The 23087-nt window shown below is 58.6% G+C and overlaps 2 protein-coding genes across 4 annotated transcripts in view; both read left to right on the forward strand.

Annotated features, from left to right (window-relative positions):
- Dtx2 (deltex E3 ubiquitin ligase 2) overlaps positions 1-7117 on the forward strand; it is a 33086-nt gene extending 25969 nt beyond the window's left edge. For both annotated transcript variants that reach the window (XM_047533643.1, XM_047533644.1), the window contains 5 exons: positions 1584-1657; positions 3061-3219; positions 4133-4294; positions 5587-5676; positions 6487-7117. In XM_047533643.1, coding sequence (XP_047389599.1) covers positions 1584-1657; positions 3061-3219; positions 4133-4294; positions 5587-5676; positions 6487-6714 — 713 coding nt within the window. In that variant the 3' untranslated portion in view covers positions 6715-7117. The remainder of the gene's footprint in view (positions 1-1583; positions 1658-3060; positions 3220-4132; positions 4295-5586; positions 5677-6486) is intronic.
- A 3145-nt stretch (positions 7118-10262) lies between these two features.
- Positions 10263-17086, forward strand: Upk3b (uroplakin 3B). Of its 2 annotated transcripts, XM_047533650.1 has the most exons (6): positions 10265-10581; positions 10759-10908; positions 11207-11432; positions 12294-12373; positions 13043-13172; positions 13660-13970. In XM_047533650.1, exons 1-6 carry the CDS (start codon positions 10500-10502, stop codon positions 13817-13819), a joined length of 828 nt encoding a protein of 275 aa, XP_047389606.1. In that variant the 5' UTR covers positions 10265-10499; the 3' UTR covers positions 13820-13970. The 2 variants fall into 2 exon arrangements, with proteins under 2 accessions (XP_047389605.1, XP_047389606.1); XM_047533649.1 differs by lacking the exon at positions 12294-12373 and having other exon boundaries at positions 10263-10581; positions 13660-17086.
- The last annotated feature ends 6001 nt before the right edge of the window (positions 17087-23087 follow it).

Raw genomic sequence — 23087 nt, forward strand, 5'->3', positions numbered from 1 at the left:
GCGCCCTCTATCTCTGAAAGGCTGCCCGGGTGAGGTGGGCCACATGCAGAGGGGTCCCTGGCTCCCCAAGACTGGCTGAGCCACTAGACTTTTCTAGAACAGAAGACTCTCCTCAGTCTGAGCGGGGAGTCCCAGCCTCCTGGATGGCCTCCCTGTGCCAGTGTTGGTCTGGCTTTCTCACCATAGCGATTGGTGTGGTTCTGAAAGTCTATGCGTGTATGGGGGTGTTGAAGGGGATTGTGGGAGGGGGATGGGCTGCTAAGTTGTGCATACAGGGTATGTGGCTGTGTATGGGGCACTTGGGTATATGGGGCACGTGGGGGTCTTGGTGTGTATGGGGTGTGGATGGATGCCGATGGGTATGTGGGGGGGTACCTGTGGATGCATGTGCTTACACACGGCATGTGGGTCTGTATGGGGTACATGCGTGTGTATGTGGGCACATGGTTTTGCGTGGGTGCATGTGGAAGCCTGCGGGTGCATATGGGTGTGGGTGCAGGGTATATGGTGCGTGCAGGTGTGTGGGGGATCCCTTTGCTGGTGGCTCTTGTTCTCAGGCGGCAGCCCTGCTGCTTCACACCAGTGCTAGGTGGGGCTTCTCCGTTTCTGGTTGGGGGAGCTGAGACTCAGAGATGATAGGCTGTGGTCACAGCATGAGAGTCAGTCGAGCCTGAGACCCCAGGTTCCAGCCTTGCTCCTCCAGGCCACCTTCCCAAATAGTCATGACCCCTCTCTTCCTAAGTCTTTGAGGCCACAGGCTGAGGACCATGAGCGTGGGTTCAGACCAGGAGTCCCTTCCTTTCTGGACTTGGGGACCATGAACCCTAGTGTGACCTTGAGGCAGAATGGGGAACCCTGCCAGGGGTTTTCTTTAGGACTGTGCTGCCTCCCCCATCCTCCTTTGGCTCCTGCTGGGCTTGGCCACCCTTCTGAGTGTCACCATTGCCTGGAGAAGCTGGCTGTGCTGATGCTGCCACTGCTGAGCACTTGTGTCCTCCATGCAGGACTGGGCACCGAGGGAGGTGGGGCACGTGCACCAGGCAGCCAACCTGCATCTCCCTGCATCCCTGCTGAGTCGCTGAGCTTGGAGTTGAGTAGGCATGTGACTGAGACCCCCCAGTTCTGAGACAGGTGGTGTGTAGACAGCTTCATGGTGGCTGCCTGCAGCGTGCAGACCTGTAGGATGGCACATGGGCTGGGCCCTGGTGCATTTTCACACAAGAGTGGTGGAAGTGGAATAAACACTGCCAGAAGGTTCTCAGGAAGCTGCCCTTTGGACCCTTTGGGCCTTCTCAGAAGGGCCTGACGCGACTCGGAGAGTTGTGAGCTGCTGCTCTGTTTCTGCCCCTCTGCCTCCTCCAGGCCACACTGCCTGGCCAGGTTGGGCCTCGAGGGCAGCCTGGCTGGGGCTGTGGGGTGCCCTGCGCCTGCGCCGAGGCTTCCTGGCTTGCGTGCTAACCTTCCGTCTTGGCCCTCTAACGGTTCTTCCTGGCAGCTTAGACTTGCACCCGCCTTCCCTCCTCCCTGGCATCGCGCTCCTGCTTGGATGCCCGGGACAGCGCTTACCTTCTCGTCTCTTGCAGAAGGGGCTCCAAAGCCAGAGCCAGAGCAGGTGATCAGAAGCTACACTGAGGAGCTGAAGACACCCCCAGATGAGGTACGTGTACTGCAAGCCACGCCTCTGCCGTCCCGTTTGCCAGTGAGAATGCACTTAGCTAAAGGGTCCCCAGCCCGGCCCACAGTGGACCCGCGGTGTGTCTAGGGCATGCGCCAGGCTTCATCTCTAGTCTCAGCTCCTGCCTCCTGAGGGAGGTGGGCCTTGTCAGGACAAGGCGCCCAGGGCTCCAGAGGCCTGCATCTTCCCACCTCACAGGCGAGCTGTAGGCCTGAGCTCTGCCCTCGGCACAGGCCTGTGTGACCTAGGGCCACCCGGGGACAGGGGCCCAGAGATGAGCCTGGACATGTCTGCCCCACTCCTCAGGTTGGCACTGGTGCAGGAGTGAGATGGCCTGTCCAGGTGACCTTGCCCCTCTGACTGTTGAGAGTGTGGTCAGGTTCCTGTACGTAGTAGGCCACCAAGCCTGTTACAGCCACAGTGGAACCCAAACCCTATTCTGCTGAGCTACGTCTTGGGGTCCTGGCACAACTTTGTTCTGATGCTAATGGAGAGTCTTAGAGGTACTGGAGTGGGGTTAAAGGTCAAGCTTGCCAGGCTGGGCACAGTGGTGCACATCTGAAATCCCAGGAACTTGAGAGGCTGAGGCAGGAGGATCACCAGTTCAAAGCCAGCCTCAGCAACTTAGTGAGGCTCTTTCTCTAAATAAAAAAATGTGGGGCTGGGGAGATAGCTCAGTCGGTAGAGTGCTTGCCTTGCAAGCACAAGGCCCTGGGTTCGATCCCCAGCACCGCAAAAAAAAAAAAAAAAAAAAAAAAAATGTAAAAAAGGAGATCTGGTGCTGTGGCTCAGTGGTGGAGCGCTTCCCTAGTATGTATGAGGTACTGGGTTCAATTCTCAGCACTACATAAAAAAATATATTGTGTCCTTTAGCAGCTAAAAAATATTTTTAAAAATATAGATATATATGTGGGCTGGGGATGTGGCTCAGGGTTCTATCCTTGGTACCAAGAAAACAAACAGCTCTTCAGCAGGCCCTGCCTCACAGGGTCCTCCGCTCCCGAACGCAGAGGTCAAGACCTGGCCCTGGCCCTGGCCTGGTCTCACCTCCTGCCCGTGTTTGCCTGGTGCCCCTGGAGCTGCACGTGGTGTTCCATGTTTTAGGAAATTCCTGCTTGTCCATCTCACGGTTCCTGTGTCCTTGCGAAAGCCAGCTCCGGAGGCTTCCTCCTCTTCCATCCTCCCCATCTGGCTGTTCCCATTGTCCAAGCTCTGGTCAGCCCTTCGTGGCCCAGGTCGCAGTGACTTCTGTGTTCCCAGCCTTTGGAACAGATGCTCCCCAGCCCGATTGCGAGCACGGTTGTGGCATCTGCACCTTTGCCTCTCAGCCTGGTTTCGGTGGCCTGGCCAGCTGTGGCGAGCTGGCCCTGTTTGCTCCCCTGCAGGACTGCATCATCTGCATGGAGAAACTGTCTGCGACGTCTGGGTACGGCGACGTGACCGACAGCCAGACCCTGGGGCCCACGGCCGCGGGCCGCCTCACCAAGTGCAGCCACGCCTTCCACCTGCTGTGCCTGCTGGCCATGTACTGCAACGGGAACAAGGTGTCCACGGTGGCCAGGGGCAGGTGGAGGTGACCCGCTCCCAGGCCTCCATCCCTCACGCTGCCGCGGAGCAGGGTCTGGGCAGGGCAGCCCCCAGGTGGCTGCAGTCCTCACACTGCGCTCTGGGTAGCAAGTGTGGAAAGACGGTCCAGGCCTGGAGCCGGCTTGCAGGCCATCTTGAAGGCCTGGCCAGCTGTCCTGGGCTTGCTGTGTGCTTTAGGAAGGAAGCCATGGGGGCTGGGTGCCCAGCTCCTCTGGCGGGGTGCAGGGAGGGAGCCTGACTCCTAGCAGCAGACCCGGCTCACCCCACCTACTTCCAAGAACTCCACATTGTCCCTGTGACGTCCCTCTGCAGTCAAGCCTGTGCTTATGATGAAAAAGGGAGGGGAACCTGCCCAGGGTCACCTGCTGGTGGTGCAGAGCCAGGCTCCTGGTTCAGGGTCCCTTTACAGGGGAAGGGTCCTGCTGAGGCCCTCAGTGGCGAACCTCTGGCTGCTGTTCCTGTGGAGGTTTTAACCAGGGTGGGTAGAGGTTGGGAGGACAGTGACAGCCATTCGGGCCTGGCTGGGCCCTGTCTGCAGCGTTCCTGTCCAGCCTGCATGCAGGCCATCAGATCAGTCTCCGGGTTTTCTGCTTGATTTCAAAGGAGATAGACTCGAGACTTGCTCCTAATTTTCCTGCCCAATGCCAGCCTCCCCAGCTCCCCCCTTTAGTAAGACCTGCATGGTGAGTGTGGTGTAGAGCTTCCTTTAACCATATGCTGTTGGAATTCAGTTTCTGTGAGTGGAGGCTGCCTGGGGGCCCGGCGAGCCGTGCCACCCATCCCTGTGGCCTCTCCTCCCACCTAGCAGTGGCCGACTGTCCAGGTGTGGCTGGGACCCGTGGCTCAGTCGCTGCGTCTGCCTTGTCTCAGGACGGGAGCTTGCAGTGTCCTTCCTGCAAAACCATCTATGGGGAGAAGACTGGGACGCAGCCCCGGGGGAAGATGGAGGTGTTCAGGTTCCAGGTGTCACTCCCTGGCCACGAGGACTGTGGGACGATACTCATAGTGTACAACATTCCGCACGGCATTCAGGTAAGGGGACCTGCCACAGGAGAGCCTCTGGGGACTTTGCCCAAGTCGGTCACACCCAGGCACTGTTCTCACTGCCCCGCCCCAGGGATGGGGTGAGGGTATCCATGCTGCCAGCCCCAGGCTCCCCGCTGCCTGAGGCCAGAGCCAGGGAGGCAGGACGTGAAGGCAGCAGTGCTGGGGACTGGGGCTGTGGAAGAAGGTGACCCTCTGTCCTTCCCCGAGCCCAGGAGGCCTCCTGGAGACAAGTCATTCCAGGTGGACTTGTGCTGGGCAGAGAATAAGGCAGACGAGCAGGAGGAACAGTGCAGGGGACCTGGGGAGCCCCCGGCAGGCTCCAAGGAGTGGGCCAGGCCCCTGTTCTTGAGAACAACTCTGACCACTAAGCTGGGCTGGAAGTGGCAGGGTCGAGGCTGGATTTCAGGAATGCAAGCGCGAGGCCCCCGGGTCTCAGGAAAGCCGGAGAGGAGCCCTGACCTGGCGTGGACCTGCCCTGGGCCGGGGCTGGTCTCAATCTGAGGCAGGGGTGGTCAGAGCCAGATGGGGTCCTGCTGTTTGGTGGAGTCCTGCTCTTCTGGTCTCCTAACCTTGCACCCAAGCAGAGGGGATGGAGTTGTAGGTGGTGCAGCCCTTGTGAGGGCAGAGAAGGGGGCCTGCCACTGCCCCCTCCTATGCCACTGCTCCAGCCAGTTCTTAGAACCAGCTGCCACCCAGTGAGCGGGTAGAGGGTGTGGAGTGGTGCCTACAGGGTCCTAAAGAAGGGGCAGAGCAAGCCGGGGTCCAGGGCCTCTCCAGAGCAGAGGAGGGTCTGTCCTCGCTCTTGCAGGGTCCGGTGTTGAGGAGTGGCGGTGGTGTCAGGCAGATGGGCACGGCTCAAGGAGGGTGAGCATGGGTGGGAGGCCACATTCGCTTTGGGCCTCTGAGGAGCCAGAGTTATTTGGTCACTTGAGCACAAGAAGGAACCTGCTGGGCATGGTGGTGTACACCTGTAATCCCAGCAGCTTGGGAGGCGGAGGCAGGAGGATCACAAGTTTAAAGCCAGCCTCAGCAACTTAGCAAGGTACTTAGCAATTCAGCAAGTCCCTGTCTCTAAATAAAATATAAGCAGACTGGTGGTGTGGCTCAGTGGTTAAGCACCCCTGGGTTCAATCCTCAGTACAAACAAACAAAATAAGAATGGACCTGGCCAGGAAGGTGGGGTGGGCCGGTGCCAGGCTTCCATGTCCTGTGAGCCTCTGCAGCTGGCCATGGGCCCTCCCACAGCACTCCCATTTTGTTGTCTGTTCCTCTTGCAGGGCCCTGAGCACCCCAACCCAGGAAAGCCATTCACCGCCAGAGGGTTTCCCCGCCAGTGCTACCTTCCGGACAATGTCCAGGGTCGCAAGGTAAAGACCCACCACCCACCAGTGGCCACGCAGAAGATGAGACCTGGGGTTGGACTGGCGTGTTTGCCGCTCCTTTCCAAGGAATCGCTGTGGATCCAGGAAGAGACGGCCCGGCCTTCACAGGGGTGCTCTGTAGGCAGGTGGCTGGGCCATCCTGTCTGCGCTGAGACCTGAGCAGGGACTTGGCAGCTACAGGAAAAGCCTTCCAGGCAGATAGAAGAGCTGGTGTGGGGGCTTCCAGATGGGCCCGAGGTGGGCAGGAGCCAGACCCTCAGGATGAGGCGGCTGCAGGCTGGGTCTGGCCGCGCCCCAGGCCTGCCATGGGAGGGGAGTTCTGAGGTCCAGTTTGAAAAGCTCTCTGGCTGCTGGGGAGGTGTGTGCTGGACACTCCGTTCCTTTATTTTTTCTGTGCTGGGAATCGAGGCTGGGACCTCATACGTGCTAGGCAAGTGCTCTATCACTGAGCTGCAGGCCAGCCTGGAGGCTGGGCTCTTCAGTGGCCAAGTGTGGAGGCCAAGGTCAGTGAGGAGGGAGGCAGGCAGCTCGCCTGGACAGACATCGGGAGGGCAGACTCGAGGTGGCTCCTGAGTTATGGCTGAGTGACCGTGTAGGAGGCAGTGCTGGCTGCCAGGGTGGGGAGGGCAGGGCCGGGGCGCAGGCTCGCGGGAGATCCGCAGGGCTGTCACATCAGCGGTCAGCGTTCTGGGGGTCCCGCTGATGGGATTCCGTGCTGGGCCTGGGCGAGTGCATCTTGGTTAGCGGAAGGGCAGGGCCCCGCGGGCCCCTCAGGCCTTCCCTTCTCCTCGGCAGGTCCTGGAGCTCTTGAAGGTGGCCTGGAAGAGGCGACTTATCTTCACAGTTGGGACGTCGAGCACTACGGGTGAGACGGACACAGTGGTGTGGAACGAGATCCACCACAAGACAGAGATGGACCGCAACGTGACAGGCCACGGCTACCCCGACCCCAACTACCTGCAGAACGTGCTGGCCGAGCTGGCCGCCCAGGGCGTGACCGAGGACTGCCTGGAGCAGCAGTGACCCCAAGCCCCTGTGGCCACGTGGCAGCCGCCCAGCCCCATGGCTGCCTGGGCCGCCCCGGGGGGCGGGCAGGAATGTGCCTTTGCTGAGAGGGGCACACGGGTGCCAGGGGTGCAAGGAGCCAGGCTGGTGCCTGCCCTGCCCTCCCCTCCTAGCGGGGAGGGAGTTCTGTGGGAGTCGGGCCACCCTGGGTGTTGTCCTTGTGGGGGCCTGAGACGCAGCTACCTCAGTGCAGGGACGGGCCCTCTGGCCTCTGGAGGGCTGCTCTGGGCCCCAGTGCCCAGGCCTGGCATGGGGTGAGTGCAGAGCACCCCTCCCCGGGCGAGGCAGGCGTGGGTTCTGAATCAGCTTCTCATACCTCAGATTTTGTTTGCAATAAAGGCCTTGTAGCCAAAGCCCACAGGCCCTGGGTGTTCCTAGTGGATGCGACTGTGTGAGGGGGAGATCTGGCTCCCACACGTCCTCTGCGCCACAGCAGGAGGGCGTCATGCCCGCTCAGCTCCCATCTGGTAAAGGACGGTCTGCGGGGGCTGGGGAGCCCAGCACACTGACCATTGAGCTTCCCTGCTGCCTTCCTCAACTCGCAGGCCCCGCTCTGCAGAGCCCCTCCTCCCATAGTGGCCCTGGTTTACAAAACTGCACAGGGCCAGGTGCAGATGAGGACACGGAGGGCCAAAGGTTCAGTGACTGGCTCAGGCAGAACACCAGCCAGGAAGCCTGAGGTCTTGACCCTTGTAGAGGAAGGAGCAGATGGCCCCAGTCAAGACCTCTGCTTCCCCAGTAGAAAGTCGGGCTGGGGATGTAGCTCAGTTGGTAGAGCGCTTGCCTCGCATGCGCAAGGCCCTGGGTTTGATTCCCCAGCACTCCCCCACCCCACCCCACCCACCCTGCAAAAAAAAAAAAAGGTCCGCAGCTAGAGGGCCAAGCAGAGCCACGATATGACTGGTGGACTGGAGGCACTCAGTCTGTGTGAGCCCTTTCTCTATTTAAAAACAATTGAGAGGGGGCTTGTGATCCCAGTTAACTCAGGAGCCTGAGGCAGGAGGAGTTCAAGTTCAAGCCAGCCTGGGCGACTTCGGGAGACACTGTCTCAAAACAGCCAAGGCTCCCTTCCTGTGGAACAAATTTAAAAAATAAAGCCAGCCAAGGGTGTAGCTCAGTGGTAATGCACACATGGGTTCAGTCCCCCTTTCAGCAAAAATTCTACTTTACAAAACAGTACCAAGATGAATAAATTGATGCATTTAGAGGGTTTTCTTCTAAGCTTTACATTGGTTTTCCTTCTGATTTTGATTTTAAAAGAAAACATTTTTCTGGGCCCCTAAAAGTATTGTGAGCCCACAGCGCGATGATATGCGGGTATTTAGCTGTAGAGGAATGGCGGTGTGGCCTGACAGACCGGCAGCTCCCCTGGACACCACACCCCCTGGTTCCGGGGAGACTGTCTCAGCACAGGTGGGGTAGCACCCCAGGTGTTCCTCTCTCTCTGCCTTCCTAGGTTTTTTTGTTTTGTTTTGTTTTGTACTGGGAATTACGCCCCACAGCACTGTACCACTGAGCTACATCCTGAGCCCTTTTTGTGCTGAGCCTGGCCTCAGGCTAACAATCCTGTCCCAGCCTCCTGAGTTGCTGGGATTACAGGCACCGCAGACACCTGACTCTGGTCTCTCAAGTCTTGGTGCTTCACCACTGGAGGACACAGAATCAGGATGGAGAACATATGCGTGATACCTGATAAGGGTCTCATCCAGGATATTTAAAGAACTCTCAGCACCTCAGATGGCAACAAAATAACTCAATTTAAAAATGGACAGAGTGCTCGCTTAGCAAGTATAAAGCCCTAGGTCGGATTGCACTGCAAGCAAAGGAAAAAAAAAAAAAAAAAAAAAGCCAGGCACAGTGGCACAGGCTTGCGATCCCAGCAGCTCGAGAGGTCGACAGGAGGATCACAAATTAAGAGGCCAGCCTTGGGACTTAATGAGACTCTTATCTCAAAAAGGACTGGGGGGCTAGTGTGTAGCGCAGTGGTAGAGCGCTTGCCTAGCATGTGCGAGGCACCGGGTTCGATTCTGAGCACTGCATGTAAATAAATAAAGGTCCATGGACAACTAAAACACTTTAACATGGGGGAAGGGCTGGGGATGAAACTCAGTGGTACAGTGCCCCGTCCCATCCTCCAGAACAACAAAAGGAGAAGAAACCTGCAAAAGGTCAGCAGGCGTGTGACGAGGCCAGGGCCCTTGGTGGAGGAAGCGCTAGTCAAAACCACCTCAAAACGAGCAGCTCGGGAGGCGCGGGGCGCCCATCCAGTGCTGGTGCAAACAGAAAACGCAGCTGCTCAGGACAGGCAGTGCCACCCCCAGGGACCTACCCAGGTTGAGACGACCAGAACACAGAAACACGTCGCAAGTGTTCTTGGCCACAGTGTTTGTCATAGCGCCAAAGGAGAAACACCCAAGTACCCTGCACCTGATGGACATTTATGTGTCTGCATGAGATGGACGACTAGCTGTAAAAAGGACACCACGGATGCTGAGAGGAGCACATGGGGAGTGGCCCCATTGCCATGGAATGCCCATGATAGGCAGGTCCGTGGAGATGGAAAGATGAGTGGTGGTTAGAATGAGCCGGAAGGGAAGCGGCTGTTGAATGCAGAGTGCACACTTTTGGGGTTGTGGCACTTTGAGATCAGTGGCAATGGCTGCACAATGCTGTGCCTGTATTTAAAACCACTGAGCCGGGCGCAGGGCACAGGCCTGTAATCCAGCAACTCGAGGCTGGGGCAGGAGCTTCACATGTTCCAGGTCAGCCTGGGCAATTTAGGGAGACCCTGTTTCAGAATAAAGAATAGAAAGGACGGGATTTAGCTCAGTGGAAAAGTGCCCCTGGGTTCAATCCCTGTACCAAGAACAAAACCACTGAGCTGTGAATTTTACAGTATATGAGTTATATCTTAAAAAATACATTCATAAGCCAGGCCTGGTGATGCTCACCTCTTATCCCAGTGATTTGGGAGGCTGAGATGGGAGAATTGAAAGTCCCTGGCCAGTCTCAGCAACTTAGAAAGACCCTATCTTAAAAAAGTGTGGGGGTGCTGGGAAGGTAGCTCAGTGGTAAAGCATCCCTGGGTTCATTCGCCAGTAGCAAAATGAAAAAAGAAAAAGTGAAATAAGTACCTGCAGGGAGTGAGAACGAAGGGAGTGAACCAAACCACTGCAGAGCTCGCCCACAGTCGAGCTCTGAGTCCCTTCTGAGTCCAAGTTCCTCCTTTGAACAAGAAAAGGGGGCCTCATGGCAGGCAGGGCCCAGAGAAGGCAGCGGGGCCAGGGAGGCTGCCTGGGGGCTGGAACGGGTAGGTTGGAGCTGCCCTGCCCTGTGCCCCCCACTGCCTCCCTGGGTGGGGCTGGAGGTCAGAGGAAAGGAAGCTCCTGGCACCCAGGGTGCAGGAATCTCAGGCATGTTGCCCTGAGTCCAGGTTTCCAGAGGCTGGGCCTTCCTCCCCAGCGCTGGGAGGCTGGGTGGGACCCCCATTCCGACATGGGCTCTGGGGCGGCTAGGGGTCATCTGAGGCCCTGAGCCCAGCCAGCTCCCTCCCTCTGATGGGCTGGACTTCTGGAGGGAGGCTGGGGGAAACATTTACATTTACAGGTCTTTCCTGCCTTCGCTGGAAGCCTGACTAACCAGCTCCTCCGGGGCCCAAGGTGCTGGGGGTGGGGTGCAGCGGGAGGCAGCCAGACCGGCCCCTGCGCTCGCTCCCGGGTGCTCCGGGTGCTGTGCTGGCTGTCATGGGGCTCCTCCAGAGGCAGCCTCGCCCTTGGCTGCTGCTCCTCCTGGTGCTGAGCTGGCTCCAATCCAGCCTGAGCCTGGGTGAGTCGGGGTCCTGGGGCGGATGCACCTGGCCAGACCCAGGGCGCTGGGGCACCTGCTGGGGAGACGGACCCTGGAGTCCAGCACCTTGGATTGGGAGAGGGAGTCTCCGGGCCCGTGGGACTCCAGGGGCCTCGTGCCAATCTCCACTGCTCACTCTTGTCCCCATGGCTACAGAACTGATCCCCTACAAGCCGCAGGTAGCAGCCTGGGACCTGGAAGGGAAGGTCACAGCCACCACGTTCTCCCTGGAGCAGCCGCGCTGTGTTTTTGATGGGCATGCCAGCACCGTGGACACCATCTGGCTGGTGGTGGCCTTCAGCCACGGTGTGTGGTGCAGGCCCCGGGCCTGGGGAGAGGGGCGAGGGCCCAGGAGAGCTGCGGGGTCCTGGGAAGCCCTCCCCAGTACCCTCGGGAGGGGTGGAGGGGGAGGTGAGGTGGGCTCTACCCCAGGGGCTCTCAGGATGGCAGAGTCTGCTTCGCGTGAACCTCATAGGGAGGGGCTGCCTGGAGGGGCTCAGGGCCGGAGGCTGTGGCCGGGTGGCTGAGGGCAGGTGGAGGCAGGCTCCTGTCAGCAGGGAAAGCCGTCTCTCCCTTCTTGCCTCTGTCACCTGCTATCCTTCAGCCTCCAGGGATTTCCAGAACCCGCAGACCCTAGCGGAGATCCCCGACTCCTCACGACTGCTAACCCATGGCCACTACATGACGTTGCCCCTGTCCCTGGACCAGCTGCCCTGTGAGGATTCAGTGGGTGTCCGTGGAGGTGTCCCCCTGCTGCGGGTGGGCAATGACTTCGGCTGCCGACAGCAGCCCTACTGCAACGTCCCGCTCCCTGGCCCTGGCCCCTACAGGTGGGTGGTCCCGTTCGCCCTGCCTGCACGTCCCCTGCCCTGGGATTGGGCTGCGCTTGGGGAGGAGGAGCTTCGGGGAGACGGGGTTGAGACCGGCCCCTCCCACCCCGCCCCGCCCAGCTGCAGGGGAGTGGTTGCACAGGCCCCTCCCCTTGGTCTCGGTTTACCTCCCTGGAGGAGGGGGCAATAGTACCATCCCAGTTGGGCATCAGGCAGAAAGAAGCCTTTCCAGAGACCCCAGAGGGGGAGGTGGGCACCAGGGCAGCCGGGATCTCAGTCGAGGTGAGTGGCGGGGGCAGTTCAGGCAGAAGAGATGGTTCCCATCCCCTTTTACAGATGAAGAAGCTGAGGCACAGCCAGCCGAGTGGCCTGTTGCGGGTGGGGTGGAGCGTCTCCATCCCCGCTGCTTCCTCTGCCCTCTCGGCCACTCTCCAGGGCCCACCTTCCCCACAGCACACCCGCTGGGCTTCCAGCCTTGCTCGGTGGGTCCCAAGAGCTCTAGGGTTCCCGCCACAGCCAAAACAGCAAGGCAGCCCCTCCGGTCTGCTCGGAACCCTCTGCATCCTGGACTCTGAGCAGACCCTGACCAGGACCCCCGCCTTTGCCCCTGGGTGCGTCTGTAAGAGGGGTGAAACCTTCCTGTCACTGCCCAGAGTCACTGCCCAGATGGATGGGGCTGCTGGTCAGGTCACACGGCCAGAGAGGCCTCCGCAGGTCCCCCTGGCAGGGCCAGGCTGCCACTGGCACCCAGTGAGAGAAGGGCCCCACCCAGCACAGGAGAGTTGCTGGGACTTGGCCAAAGGCGGCACCTGTCCAGGGCGGTGGAGGCCTCTGGGTCTCACCCCTGCTCCCTGTCCCTAGCGTGAAGTTCCTCCTGATGGACGCCAGTGGCTCACCCAAGGCCGAGACCGAGTGGTCCAATCCCATCACTCTCCACCAAGGTAGTCTTGGGGTGCTATGGCTTCCGTCTACCCCAGGGAGCTCACCGGCCTCCGGGCCACCTGGTCATCTTCTGCAGTCATTCCAGTCTCCCTCCCTGTTCCTGTGGGGCTGAAGTAGGCCCAGCACCATCTGAGCCGTGTGCTGGGGTTGCCCATCAGCAGGGCACCAGCTCTGACCACCCCTTGGATGCCCTGCTGGCTCGTCTTGGGCAGAAAGCGTCCTCTTATTATGGGAACCAGTCCTGGGCCTCCTTTCCTGGGCGTGGGGTGAAGGGGTTGGGCATGAAGGAGACCAGAGTCAGCATCAGGGCTGGCTGGGTGGGGGTGGAATGGAAGGTTCTAGGGGCTACTCTGAGCAGGGCCCAGAGGGGTGAGCGTGGGCCACCCAGCACGTGCAAAGCTCAGCGTGTCCGGGAAGGGAGTTGTCCGGGCGATGGGCTACCAAGGCAGTTGGGGTGAGGGTCTTGTCATCTGAAGACCTCGAATGCCGGGTTCCAAGGAGCAGGGCAGTGACATGGTCAGTCCTGAGGTCTGCAGCAGTGTGGGGCCTGGGTAGGGCAGCCTAGCCCTGAGATGGACAGATGGATGGGTGGGCTCAGGAGGCTGTCTGGGTTCAGAGACGTGAGGGTGGATGGGAGGGAGGGAGGTGACAGAGTCCTGTGTGTGCAGGGAAGGCCCCAAGCTCCATCGACACGTGGCCTGGGCGGCGGAGTGGCTGTATGATCGTAATTGCCTCCATCCTCTCTGCCCTGACGGGCCTCCTGCTCCTGGCCTTCCTAGCAGCCTCTACCATGCGTTTGTGAGTGGCAACACCCACGGGCCCCTCTCCCAGCCAGAGCCCTTCTCTGTCCCTGTCCAGACACCCGGGAGCCTCCCATTTACACTGTGCTTGGTCCTTGGCTGCTTCCGGGGAGGGTGCAGGAACAGCAGCCTGTGCCTCTCACCTGGGAGGCCGAGAGGATCCAGCAGGTCCCCTGAGGACAGGTCCTTCACTGTCCTCTGCCCAGGCCCCCTCTCTCCTGGGCCTTATCTTCCCTCCGTGAGCTGCTGGGTGTCTTAGCAAACTGGTGCCAGCGCAGGTAGTCAGGGTGGTCACCTGGGAGAGGCAGGTCTTCAGCTGGTTCCGGAAGGGAGGGAGAGGGAGAGAGGGAGGGAGAGAAAGAGAAAGGGAGGGAGAGGGAGAGCAGGGGCTGCCGCAGGCGAGCGTGCTGGGAGGGGAAGCAGGCCCCAAGCGGGCAGTCCCCCGCCCAAAAGGACATAGTGCCTCCTCCTCCTTTCCTGTCCAGCTCCAGCCTGTGGTGGCCCGAGGAGGCGCCCGAGCAGCTGCGAATCGGCTCTTTCATGGGGAAGCGCTACATGACCCACCACATCCCGCCCAGCGAGGCTGCCACGCTGCCTGTGGGTTGCGAGCCTGGCCTGGACCCCCTCCCCAGCCTCGGCCTGTAGCCTGGGGCTGGGCCTGGGCTGTGGTGGGCAGGGGACAAATGCAGGGAGCTCATTCCACACCCCCGTATCTGCAGGCCTCTCCCCGCACACGCGCCCCTGTGGGAAATCCCAGCTCTAGCTGCCCCAGGCATATGTAGGTGCTTAGGAGGGGCCGTGGTCACAGCCTGACTGTGAGCGAGGCTGGAGGCAGGTGGACTGGCAGCCTGACCCACAGCTTGCAGACGCCAGGGGCCAACCTGCTGAGGGCCTTGCTCTGCCCTGGGTAGGGCATGGGCTGGGTTCATCCCAGGGCATATGAAGCCCTGGTCACCCTCTGTACACATATCAGCTGTGGCTGGGACGCAGCCTTCAGAGGTATCTCTGCTGTCTCTGGACACTGGCTGTTTCTGAGGGTGGGAGTCACCTGCCAGAAGGTCAGACAGCAAGGATGGACATTATGACTAGCCAGCTACAGATTCCGGCCACCCCTCCAAACCCTTTTGCCCCCACAATGGCTCATGCACTCATCCACTCACCCCACATCCTTTATTGAGCATCTGCTGTATGTGACGCAGTGTTGACATGGGGACCCAGGCGGAGCAGATCCTGATCTCAGGGATCTCCCTGCTCTGAACCTCAGGCCACCGCGTGTCCAGAGGTGACCTGTTACTCTTGTGGGGTGTCACGCCCTTCAGCCTTCACTTGCTCTCGAGCTCACACACATCCTCAATCACCCTAGTGGATCCTCTGGGGTACTGAAGGCCCATCAGGAGAAAGGTAGCACTGCAGACGCCCAAGTTTCCGCCCGCAGGGCTAGGGGTTCCCGCCATCGCCACACGGGGGCGCCGGTGCGTCGTGGCCAGGTAGCCACAGGGTCTGCGCGCATGCGTACTTCTGTTCACACCCGCTTAAGCGATCTGTGGTCCTGTGGGTTCCCGGCCTCAACCGGCCAAGCCAGAGAACTTGCGGGCATAGTTCCGCGGTCGCCTGAGCGCCTACTCTGCAGGCCGAAGTCCACCCGGCCGCAGCGATTTCCTCAAGGGAGATGCTGAGGCTCGGTGACATTCTGTCCAGCGCTGCACACCGCCCTGTGTCCCCTGGGCTGCGCTCTCGGGCCCTGCCTGACCGAGGCTCCCAGCACAAAGGCCCTTGCCCGCCCCCTTTGGAGGTGAATAAATGTGGCCTGACTTCTCCATGACTGGAGTGACCCCTGTGCCGGCAATGGGACAGAAGCATGTGGCCCCGGCTCCCCGAGGACGTCCCTTGGGTTGTCCTATCTCTGAGGCCAGAGAACCCCGTGAGCATTTCAGGGCCGGGCAGCAGCAGCGCATGCTGGGTTTGCGAATCCACCCAGCCGTGTTCCCGCCAGGCTCACCCTCCCATGGAAAATCTTCGCTTGGAAGTGGGTGAATCCCTCATCTCCGAGGTCTGTCCCCCATGCTTCCTGCGCCCCACCAACCACAGACCTCCGGGTTTAGACAGAAGCAGTGTCCTCCGCTGCCCTGGCGGCCTGGGAGGCATCTGGCCATGGAGCCAGCCCCTTCGGGAGACTACTTTGGAAACCCGGCTGCTGAGGAACCTCCTGGGAGAGGATTCAAGGCCTCCCTGTCCCCAGCCAGCTGTCTCACCCACACTGGTCCTGGAAGGCAGGACAGGGAAGAAGACCAGCTGCTGGCATTTGCCAAGTGAAAAGATAAGCGAAGCCTCCCAGGGCTAAGGGTCAGCTGGGAGCAAGAATAGCCAGACCTTGTGCACCTGGGGCCTCCTGTGCCAGCCTCTGTGGATCCCAGGTGCGGCCCATGGCTTCCCCAGTGGGCTCATGGCCATCCCTTCCTGCAGCCTCCCAGACCCTTCAAGGAGCTATTGTCAACCGCTCTGGCTTAACCACGGACACTACCCCATGCCAAACAGACATGGCAACAGCATGGGGTGAGGACTGAAGGACAGCCCAGGGAATCCAGGGGGATACTGGCCTCAGCTGAGGGTCAAGGGGGCTTCCTTGGGGTCACTTCCAAGCTGAGTTTTGAAGGGCAAATGGAAGTTAGTGGAGTAGAGAGGAAAAGCACGGGGAGGAGAGAGCCACTGGGAGAGGCCAGCTGTCCACCAGGCGGTGGCGTGGATGGTGTGGGGCGGGGGTGGCAAAAGAGACTGAAGGACAGAAAGACACAGGCCTGAACCCGTAGGTGAAGGGGGCCGGAAAGGAAGGGGTGGATCCCAGAAATACTCAGGTGACTGTGAGGATCAAGGAGTGAGGTGGGGAAGGAGGCCGGGCTGGGGTTCTGTTGAGGGGAAAGGCATGAGCACAAAGCTGAACCCCATATGCTCCGGGATGTGGTCACACCACCCCGGCAGACCGCGGAGAAAGGGGCTCTGGGGACACCATCCTGACAGCTGGGGGTCCCACAAGGACATTAGTAAATTGCTGATATTTTGCAAAGCCAGAAGCCAACCTTACCACAGCTGGAGGCCACCCTGGGAGGCCGCTTGACCCCACTGTTCGGACCCTGGCTGTTCCCACCACCACACCAAGGCATCACAGAATCCCGGACCAGTGCCCACAGGCCCTGCCACCCTGGGCCCCAGGGAGCTGGGCCAGGGCCTCCTGCCCCAGAGTCACGTACAAGAGGACCTGAGCCCAGCCCTGGCCAGCTTGGGACAGCCTTGGGCAAAACACAGAGAGCAGGCCATGGCATTTTCAAGAGCCCTTTAGTAAGTGGCGTAAATGTCCCCAGGACTGTATTTGAGGAAGCAGCCCTGTCCCTGTGAAGCCCTTTGGGAGAGTTAATGGCTCAATGGTTAAAAACAAGAGCAGGTGATGGGAGTGACTGGCAGATGACTCATCAGGCCCCAGATCGAGAGTCAGGACAGGCAGGCAGGGACAGGCCCCCTGGGACACCTCCCTCTCTCCCTCTGCTGTCACCCCACCTCTGCTGTCTCCACCATCTGTTTCCCTTGTCCCTACAACCCCGGGCCAACCGGCTGCCCTCATGCTGCCATCCCCACTTCCACTCCTGACCCCCACACCCATTCCCCTCCCAGAATCCAGGGAGGCCATGTTACAAGCTGACTTTGCTCGTGACTTTCAGGGACTTCCTGCTGCATGCACAGTCTAGGTTGGTCATCTCAGGTTCAAGGGTCCCAGGTCCCATCCCTTGCTCCCTGTATATCAGACATACAGACCCTTGTTTAGCCTCTAGTGCCACAGGACCTTTGCACATATTTCCCTCTCTTTGTAAAACACTCCCACTTCATGCTGTATCCTCTGGTCCATTCCTCAGCTCCACTCCAGCACCTCTTCTTCAGGAAAGCCCTTCCTGACCCCTTGGCTGTCCTAGAGAGCTGTGCATTTTTCTCTCTAAGTTTTTTTTATTTTGTAATTACACATTTAAAACTGAGCACTTTATCGCAGGGGGCGCGGGTGCTGGAAATTGCACCTAGGGCCTAGTATGTGGTCAGTGCGCCCTCTCCCACTGACCCATGCCCCAGCCCTTAAACTGCGAGCCTCTGTATTTCCCCAACTTGACCATCAACTCCATCGGAGAGCAGAGAACAACTCTGCCTGGTTTGCCCACCGGGGCCCTCACAGAGATGCCCCCTAGTAGATGCATAACAAATATTCCTTGACTGTACAGCTTTTAGAAAAGGCCAAAGCAGCAGGAGGATGGCCATCTATCAGCCAAGCCCCGGAGAAAGTCCGCAGGAGAAACCAGACCTGCCCAGACCTTGACCTTGGGCTTCCAGCCTGCAGTACTGGGAAGACATACATTTCTGTGGTTTAAGCCACCCGGTCTGTGGTCTTTGGCTGTGAGACTGATACACCCCATTGCCGCGGTCCTCTCTGCCATGTCCTGCTTGGAGGAGGAAAGGGTTGGCTGCCGGAGGAGGGTGTTGGCAGTTTTTCTGTCTCTTACCCAGAAAACTTATCTACTCAGTAAACACACGAGAGCCAACACTCTTTATGAGAGGGGGCGTGACAGTCCGGCCATACCAGCTCTGGCCTCTACAATAACCAAGTGGCCCAACTCTCCTTTATTTATAATATGCAGGTAAAGGGGGCAAGGACTGGGAGGAGCTTCTCCTGTGATGGACAGGATAGGGTGGAGCTAGGGGAGCCATCCCCTTAGAGGGAAAATTCCAGAAGGAGACAGGGAACCACTTCCACACAGCACCACCTACTTCCCTGCAGTTCCTAGGAGCCAGGCCTCTGGTCCCACGGCTCAAGCTCGTCTGGTTCTGCTAAAGAAGGATGGTGTCCCACACCCCATATTATACCGTCCTGAGGCCTGGACATCAGTGGAGGTGGGGTGCACAGGGTGGTGTCAGTTATGGAGCCCTGGAGTGATAGAGTGATGGAGACATGGAGTGATGGACACCCGGAGTGATGGACACCTGGAGGGATGGAGACCAAGGAGGGATGGAAACATGGAGGGATGGACACCTGGAGTGATGGAGACCTGGAGTGATGGAGACCACAGAGTGATGGAGACCATGGACCATGGAGTGATGGAGCCATAGAGTGATGGAGTCATAGAGTGATGGAGTCCATGTTTGACTGACAGCCAACAGGCAAAGAAGAGGGCAGCACCTTCCAGGCAGAGGGAACTGTATGTGCAAAGGTTTGGAGGCTGGATGGGGCCTGAGGTGACATGCAGCCCCAACCAAAGCCTTTAGGATGGGCTTGGACGGGCACAGGCCAGAGCCTGTCTGCCTCAGGCCCTGGCCCAACTATCTGCACCACCTCCCCTGTAGTTAGAGAAGCTGGAAAGCACCTGCAGCCATGCCTGGCCCTCCCCCATAGTCCCCTTCCATCCCCCTGCTTGCCTCTGTCTGAGTACCCTGACTTCTGGGAACGGAGCCCAGGCAGTGACAGGAGCAGAGGGTTCTGTCCTTAGGCTTCATTTGCTGTGTGAGCGTCGCCAGGCAGCCTGGTCATCTCCCCGGCCTCGGTTTCCCCTCTGTAAAATGAGTGTTTGCCCCAGATTTGAAACTCCTTTTGGGTTCATACTTTAGTTTCAGCCTCCCTGAAACCCCACTCCCTGTGGGTGACGCAGGCCAGAGTAAACCAAGGGAAAGAATGCGTTGCCATTGGCAACCATTTTCTCCCTGGCTTCTCCCCCTGAGGGACCGAGAAGAATGTCCCATGAATCATCCTGGCCTCTCCCTTTTCTTCTCCAGCCCCCTCCTATTTTCCTCCAGCAGAGGCGGCTCAAGGTGGGGGAGGGGCGGAGCGTGGGGGTCGAAGGGATCCTCTGGGCTCAGGTGTTTTCCCAGCCCCTGTGCCTGGAGCCCTGTCTGTCACTCAGGCCCAAGCCCACGGGCCAGGGCAGAGAAATGGGGCTGGGGGCGGAGGCGGGGGGCTGAGAGGGGAGTCACATCACGGGACGTCTCTGGATGCCTCTTTCTCTCTGGGTCTTCTGCAGGCAGACCTGAGGGCCCTGACCAAACCCAGCCCAGAAAGTCCAGTGTAGGGGACAGGAGGAACGGCGGGGGCAGCACGGGCAGTGCTGGGAGCCAGGGAGGCATCTGGCCCAGCCTGGGGATGGGACACACAGGGGACTCAGTGGAGGCTGTGGCATCAGAGCTGGAGACTTGGCTGAGCTTGGAGGGGAGGAAGGTAGGAACCGGAATCACTGTGGGTTCGCTGAGAGGCAGCCTGGCTGGGCGCGGAGCTATGGGGGTTGAGAGAGTAGGGAGGAGAGTAGGGAGGAGAGGTGGCCTGGGGCAAGGCAAGGAGGGCCCCCAACCATCCAGTAAGGGACTTCCTAGTGATGTAGGACAGGCTGGATTAGGAAGGTGGAATGAGTGATCGGGAGAGGCCTGTCCAGGAGGTAGGCCAGAGCCAGGCCTGAGGACCTGTGTCTCCCTGGATTCCTCACCCAGGTGCCCCCAGGGGCGCGGATGCTGCTGGGGTGGGTAGTAGGTCTGTGTCCCACCCTCTTTCCCCCAACAGCTCCACAGTGGCCGGTGTCCTGCCACTTAGGCTTCAGTGCAGAGGGCCTCAGCACTTCAGAGAAACCTCAGGCCTCGCAGGCCTCTTTCCAAGCTCAGACTTCTGCAAAAACTGGGATTAAAAATGAATTTAGAAAGTCTTTGCTGCCTGCATCCTGTCTCACTTGGACCCCTGCAGTAGCTTTCCCCCTGGGTACCCCTGAATTGGATTGAACAGTGTTCCCCCCAAATCAGAACCTGTGAATGTGACCTTTCTTGGGAATAGGATCCTTTCGGATAAGATCAGCGCAGACTGGATTAGAGCAGGTCCCACATCCAGTGTAAGAGGTGATTCTCCTCTAGAGCCTTCAGAGACAGCATGGCCACACTGACACCTTGATTTCAGGCTTCTGGCCTCCAGACCCATACATTTATGCTGTTTCCAACCACCCAGCTTGTGGTCATTTGTTATAGCAACCCTAGGAGACTAGCATAACCCCTGCAATGATTCCCCCCACTGCAGTGAGAGAGATCCTCTGTGTGTGTGTGTGTGTGTGTGTGTGTGTGTGTTTGTGTGTGTGCACGCACACGTGTGTAGCACTGGGGCTGAAACCCAGGGCCTTGCACATGCCAGGCAAGTGCTTAACCACTGGGCTACATCCCCTACCCCTGCTAATTCCTATGGGCCATGGCCTTTTTCTGCTCTGACCCTGCAATACCCACTTCTCATGGCCAAAGTCATAGTCCTGACAAAACATGAATGGCCCTATGCCATCTGTACCATCCCTTGGCCTTGCTGACCTCACCTCTAACCCCTTCTTATGCTCCCTGATTAACCCTAACTATGCTAACTCAGCAAACCCACCACCACCAAGATGCTCCCTCCTCAAGGGCCATGGTGGTTTATTCCAAGGATGGGCACCAGCAGATCCCCCCATATCCCTGTGCACATGGCACCTCCCATCAAGAGTGGCCTCCCTGGCCTTGCCCCTGGGTTGAACGGTGGCTTGCTCTGGCCATGATGTGCTGCCTCAGGGATACCTGGCCCAAAAAGTCCTCCCAACTTCCATTTTTTCCCTCTTAAGTTCTTGTTGCTATGGAAAGAGGCTTAGGCTGGACCACTCAATGATGAGAAACCTCATGAAGAGAAAGGGAAAAGAAAGTTAAAAAACAGAGAGGGGGCAGAGATCCTGCAACCCTGGGCTGTCCACTCATCCCAAACATGCCACGTCAGTGAAGCCAAGCTCAGAGCTGGATACAGCTGCATGAGCTGCCTGGACCCATGTCACATGGAGCTGAAGAACCACCCAGCTGAGCCCAGTCCACCTACAGAACCGTGAGAGATGAGCAAATGCCATTGGCAGGGTCAGAGTTTGGGAGGCACTTGTTACCCGGCAGCAGAGTAGGGAACCAGGGCTTGGCAGCTGCTGAGGCTGCCACCGTCAAACGCTTTCTCGGCTTGCTCCATGGGTGTCCCTTTTCTGGTTCATATGCCACCTTGGCAAGGTCCCAAGAACTCCCTGCTTAAGATGGCCCCTGCCTTCCACCAGGCCCACCTCCTTGCCCTGGTTTGGTTTCCTTGGAGCCTGTTCCAGCAGCTGACGCTCCATCTTGCCTGAATTTGTTTGTGCAGTGGTGGTCCCTCCCACTGGGCTGTCCCCTCCATGAGGGCGGGACCTGGGTTCTGTTCCCTGAGGCATCACTATGCGACACAGAGCAGGGGATCTGTGGCTCTCTTGGAAGTCGCGAATGGATAAGGTCCTGGCCTTTCCTAGCCCCCAGTGCCCCTGCAGAGCTCTCTGCTCTCAGCCTCGACCCACAAAGGTCCTGGCACACGGTAGACCCAAGTAAGTCAAGGAGCCCTACCGAGCAAGCCTTCCCCTCCCGGAGGAAAGGGCTTCCTAGTTTATGATTCCAGGTGTAGATGCGCTGACCAGACTTTGGAGGTGGTGAGCCCCCTGGACAGGAGCACCTGGACTCTCCATCAGGGTCTGGTGGAGCGGGGAGGGACTAGTCACCTGTTCTTCCCCTCCCTGGCCAGAGTCCAGGCCCCGCGTCCCTCTCCGCTAGAGCGTGGGAAGAGCCTTGGTCCCTTAAGGGAGAGTGTTCCCTGGGCACCTCCTCCAAGCACAGGTTGTGGTGGTTGCCATGGAGCTGGGTCTTGTTTGGTGATCCTGGACAGGGTGGGCCTTTGGGAACCTTTAACTGTCTTCCCTGGGTGAGGCGGCAGGTAGCCACATCCGGCCTCATGAGTCAGCCCCAAGGTGCTCCGCAAGGCAGGTCCTAAAAAGTAGACTATTCCCCACGGCTGGGCACGGTCACCCACTTGGCTACTTTTGGACACTTAGAACCCTCTCTCTTCACACTGGTACTCACTGGACCTGGGGACATCCAGACCAGAAGGATGAGACCGAGCGGGAGAGACGTCCTCTGCCAGAATCCACACCATCCTGGTCTCCTGTCTGCTTGAGGCTGTAACACGAGATGACATCCACCTGGCCAGGCACACAGAGCGGGGAGGAAAATAGCCTCCGCCAGAAATAATCAGCAGGCCCAACCATGTGTCAGATGCTAAGCCCAGAGCACAGGATAGGGGTGGGCTGGGGGGCAGAGCAGATCTGATCTCTGGCCTCAGTTTGATGGAGAAGACAGGCATTCACCAAATAATGCCCTAGCCACTGAGTGACCTGCACCAGCTTCTCATTTTTTATGCTTTGGTATGAAGATTGAACCCAGGGATGCTTTACCACTGAGCCACATCACCAGCCCTTTTTAAATTTTTATTTTTAGACAGGGTCTCACTAAGTTGCTGAGGCTGGCCTCGAACTCAGGATTCTCCTGCCTCAGCCTCCTGAGTTGCTTTTCATTTTATACAGTGATTGAATCACTACCTGTGAGGTAGGATAGGTGAAAACAAAACAAACAAACAAACAACAACAACAACAACAAAATAAAAAAACAGGTAGAAAGGAGGCAAAAGGGAGGAAAAGGAGATTATAACTTTATTCTGAAAGCCTTGTGCTGAAATTCCTAACTTCATCGCCAAGTCCTCCCAGAATCGGCACTCCCAAATTTCTAGGAAATCTACAAATCTTCAAGTTAATGGTAATTCATCCCCTTATGAAAACTGCCCCGTGCACCGTTAGCCCACGAATACATGTGTTCTTAGAACAGACTGAGCAAAGGACAATTCAAAATCTATAATATAGGACACTCCCAGTGATACCCAATGATTAGACAATGGAGAAAACTCAACCCAAGGCACCTGGAAATTGCCAGACCACTATCAGCCGTGCCCACCAGACATCCCTACGCACCTCCCCGTGCTCCCCAGCACCAAGTTTCCCTAAAAGAAGATCCC

Source organism: Sciurus carolinensis, chromosome 18 (genome assembly GCF_902686445.1).
Source record: "Sciurus carolinensis chromosome 18, mSciCar1.2, whole genome shotgun sequence".
NCBI classification, from domain to species: domain Eukaryota; kingdom Metazoa; phylum Chordata; class Mammalia; order Rodentia; family Sciuridae; genus Sciurus; species Sciurus carolinensis.

Coding starts and splice junctions, on each gene's coding strand:
- Upk3b (XM_047533649.1), top strand. CDS start 10,500: ATGGGGCTCCTCCAGAGGCAGCCTCGCCCTTGGCTGCTGCTCCTCCTG. Junction 10,909..11,206: donor GGTGGTGGCCTTCAGCCACG/GTGTGTGGTGCA, acceptor GCTATCCTTCAG/CCTCCAGGGATTTCCAGAAC. Junction 11,433..13,042: donor CCTGGCCCTGGCCCCTACAG/GTGGGTGGTCCC, acceptor CTGTGTGTGCAG/GGAAGGCCCCAAGCTCCATC.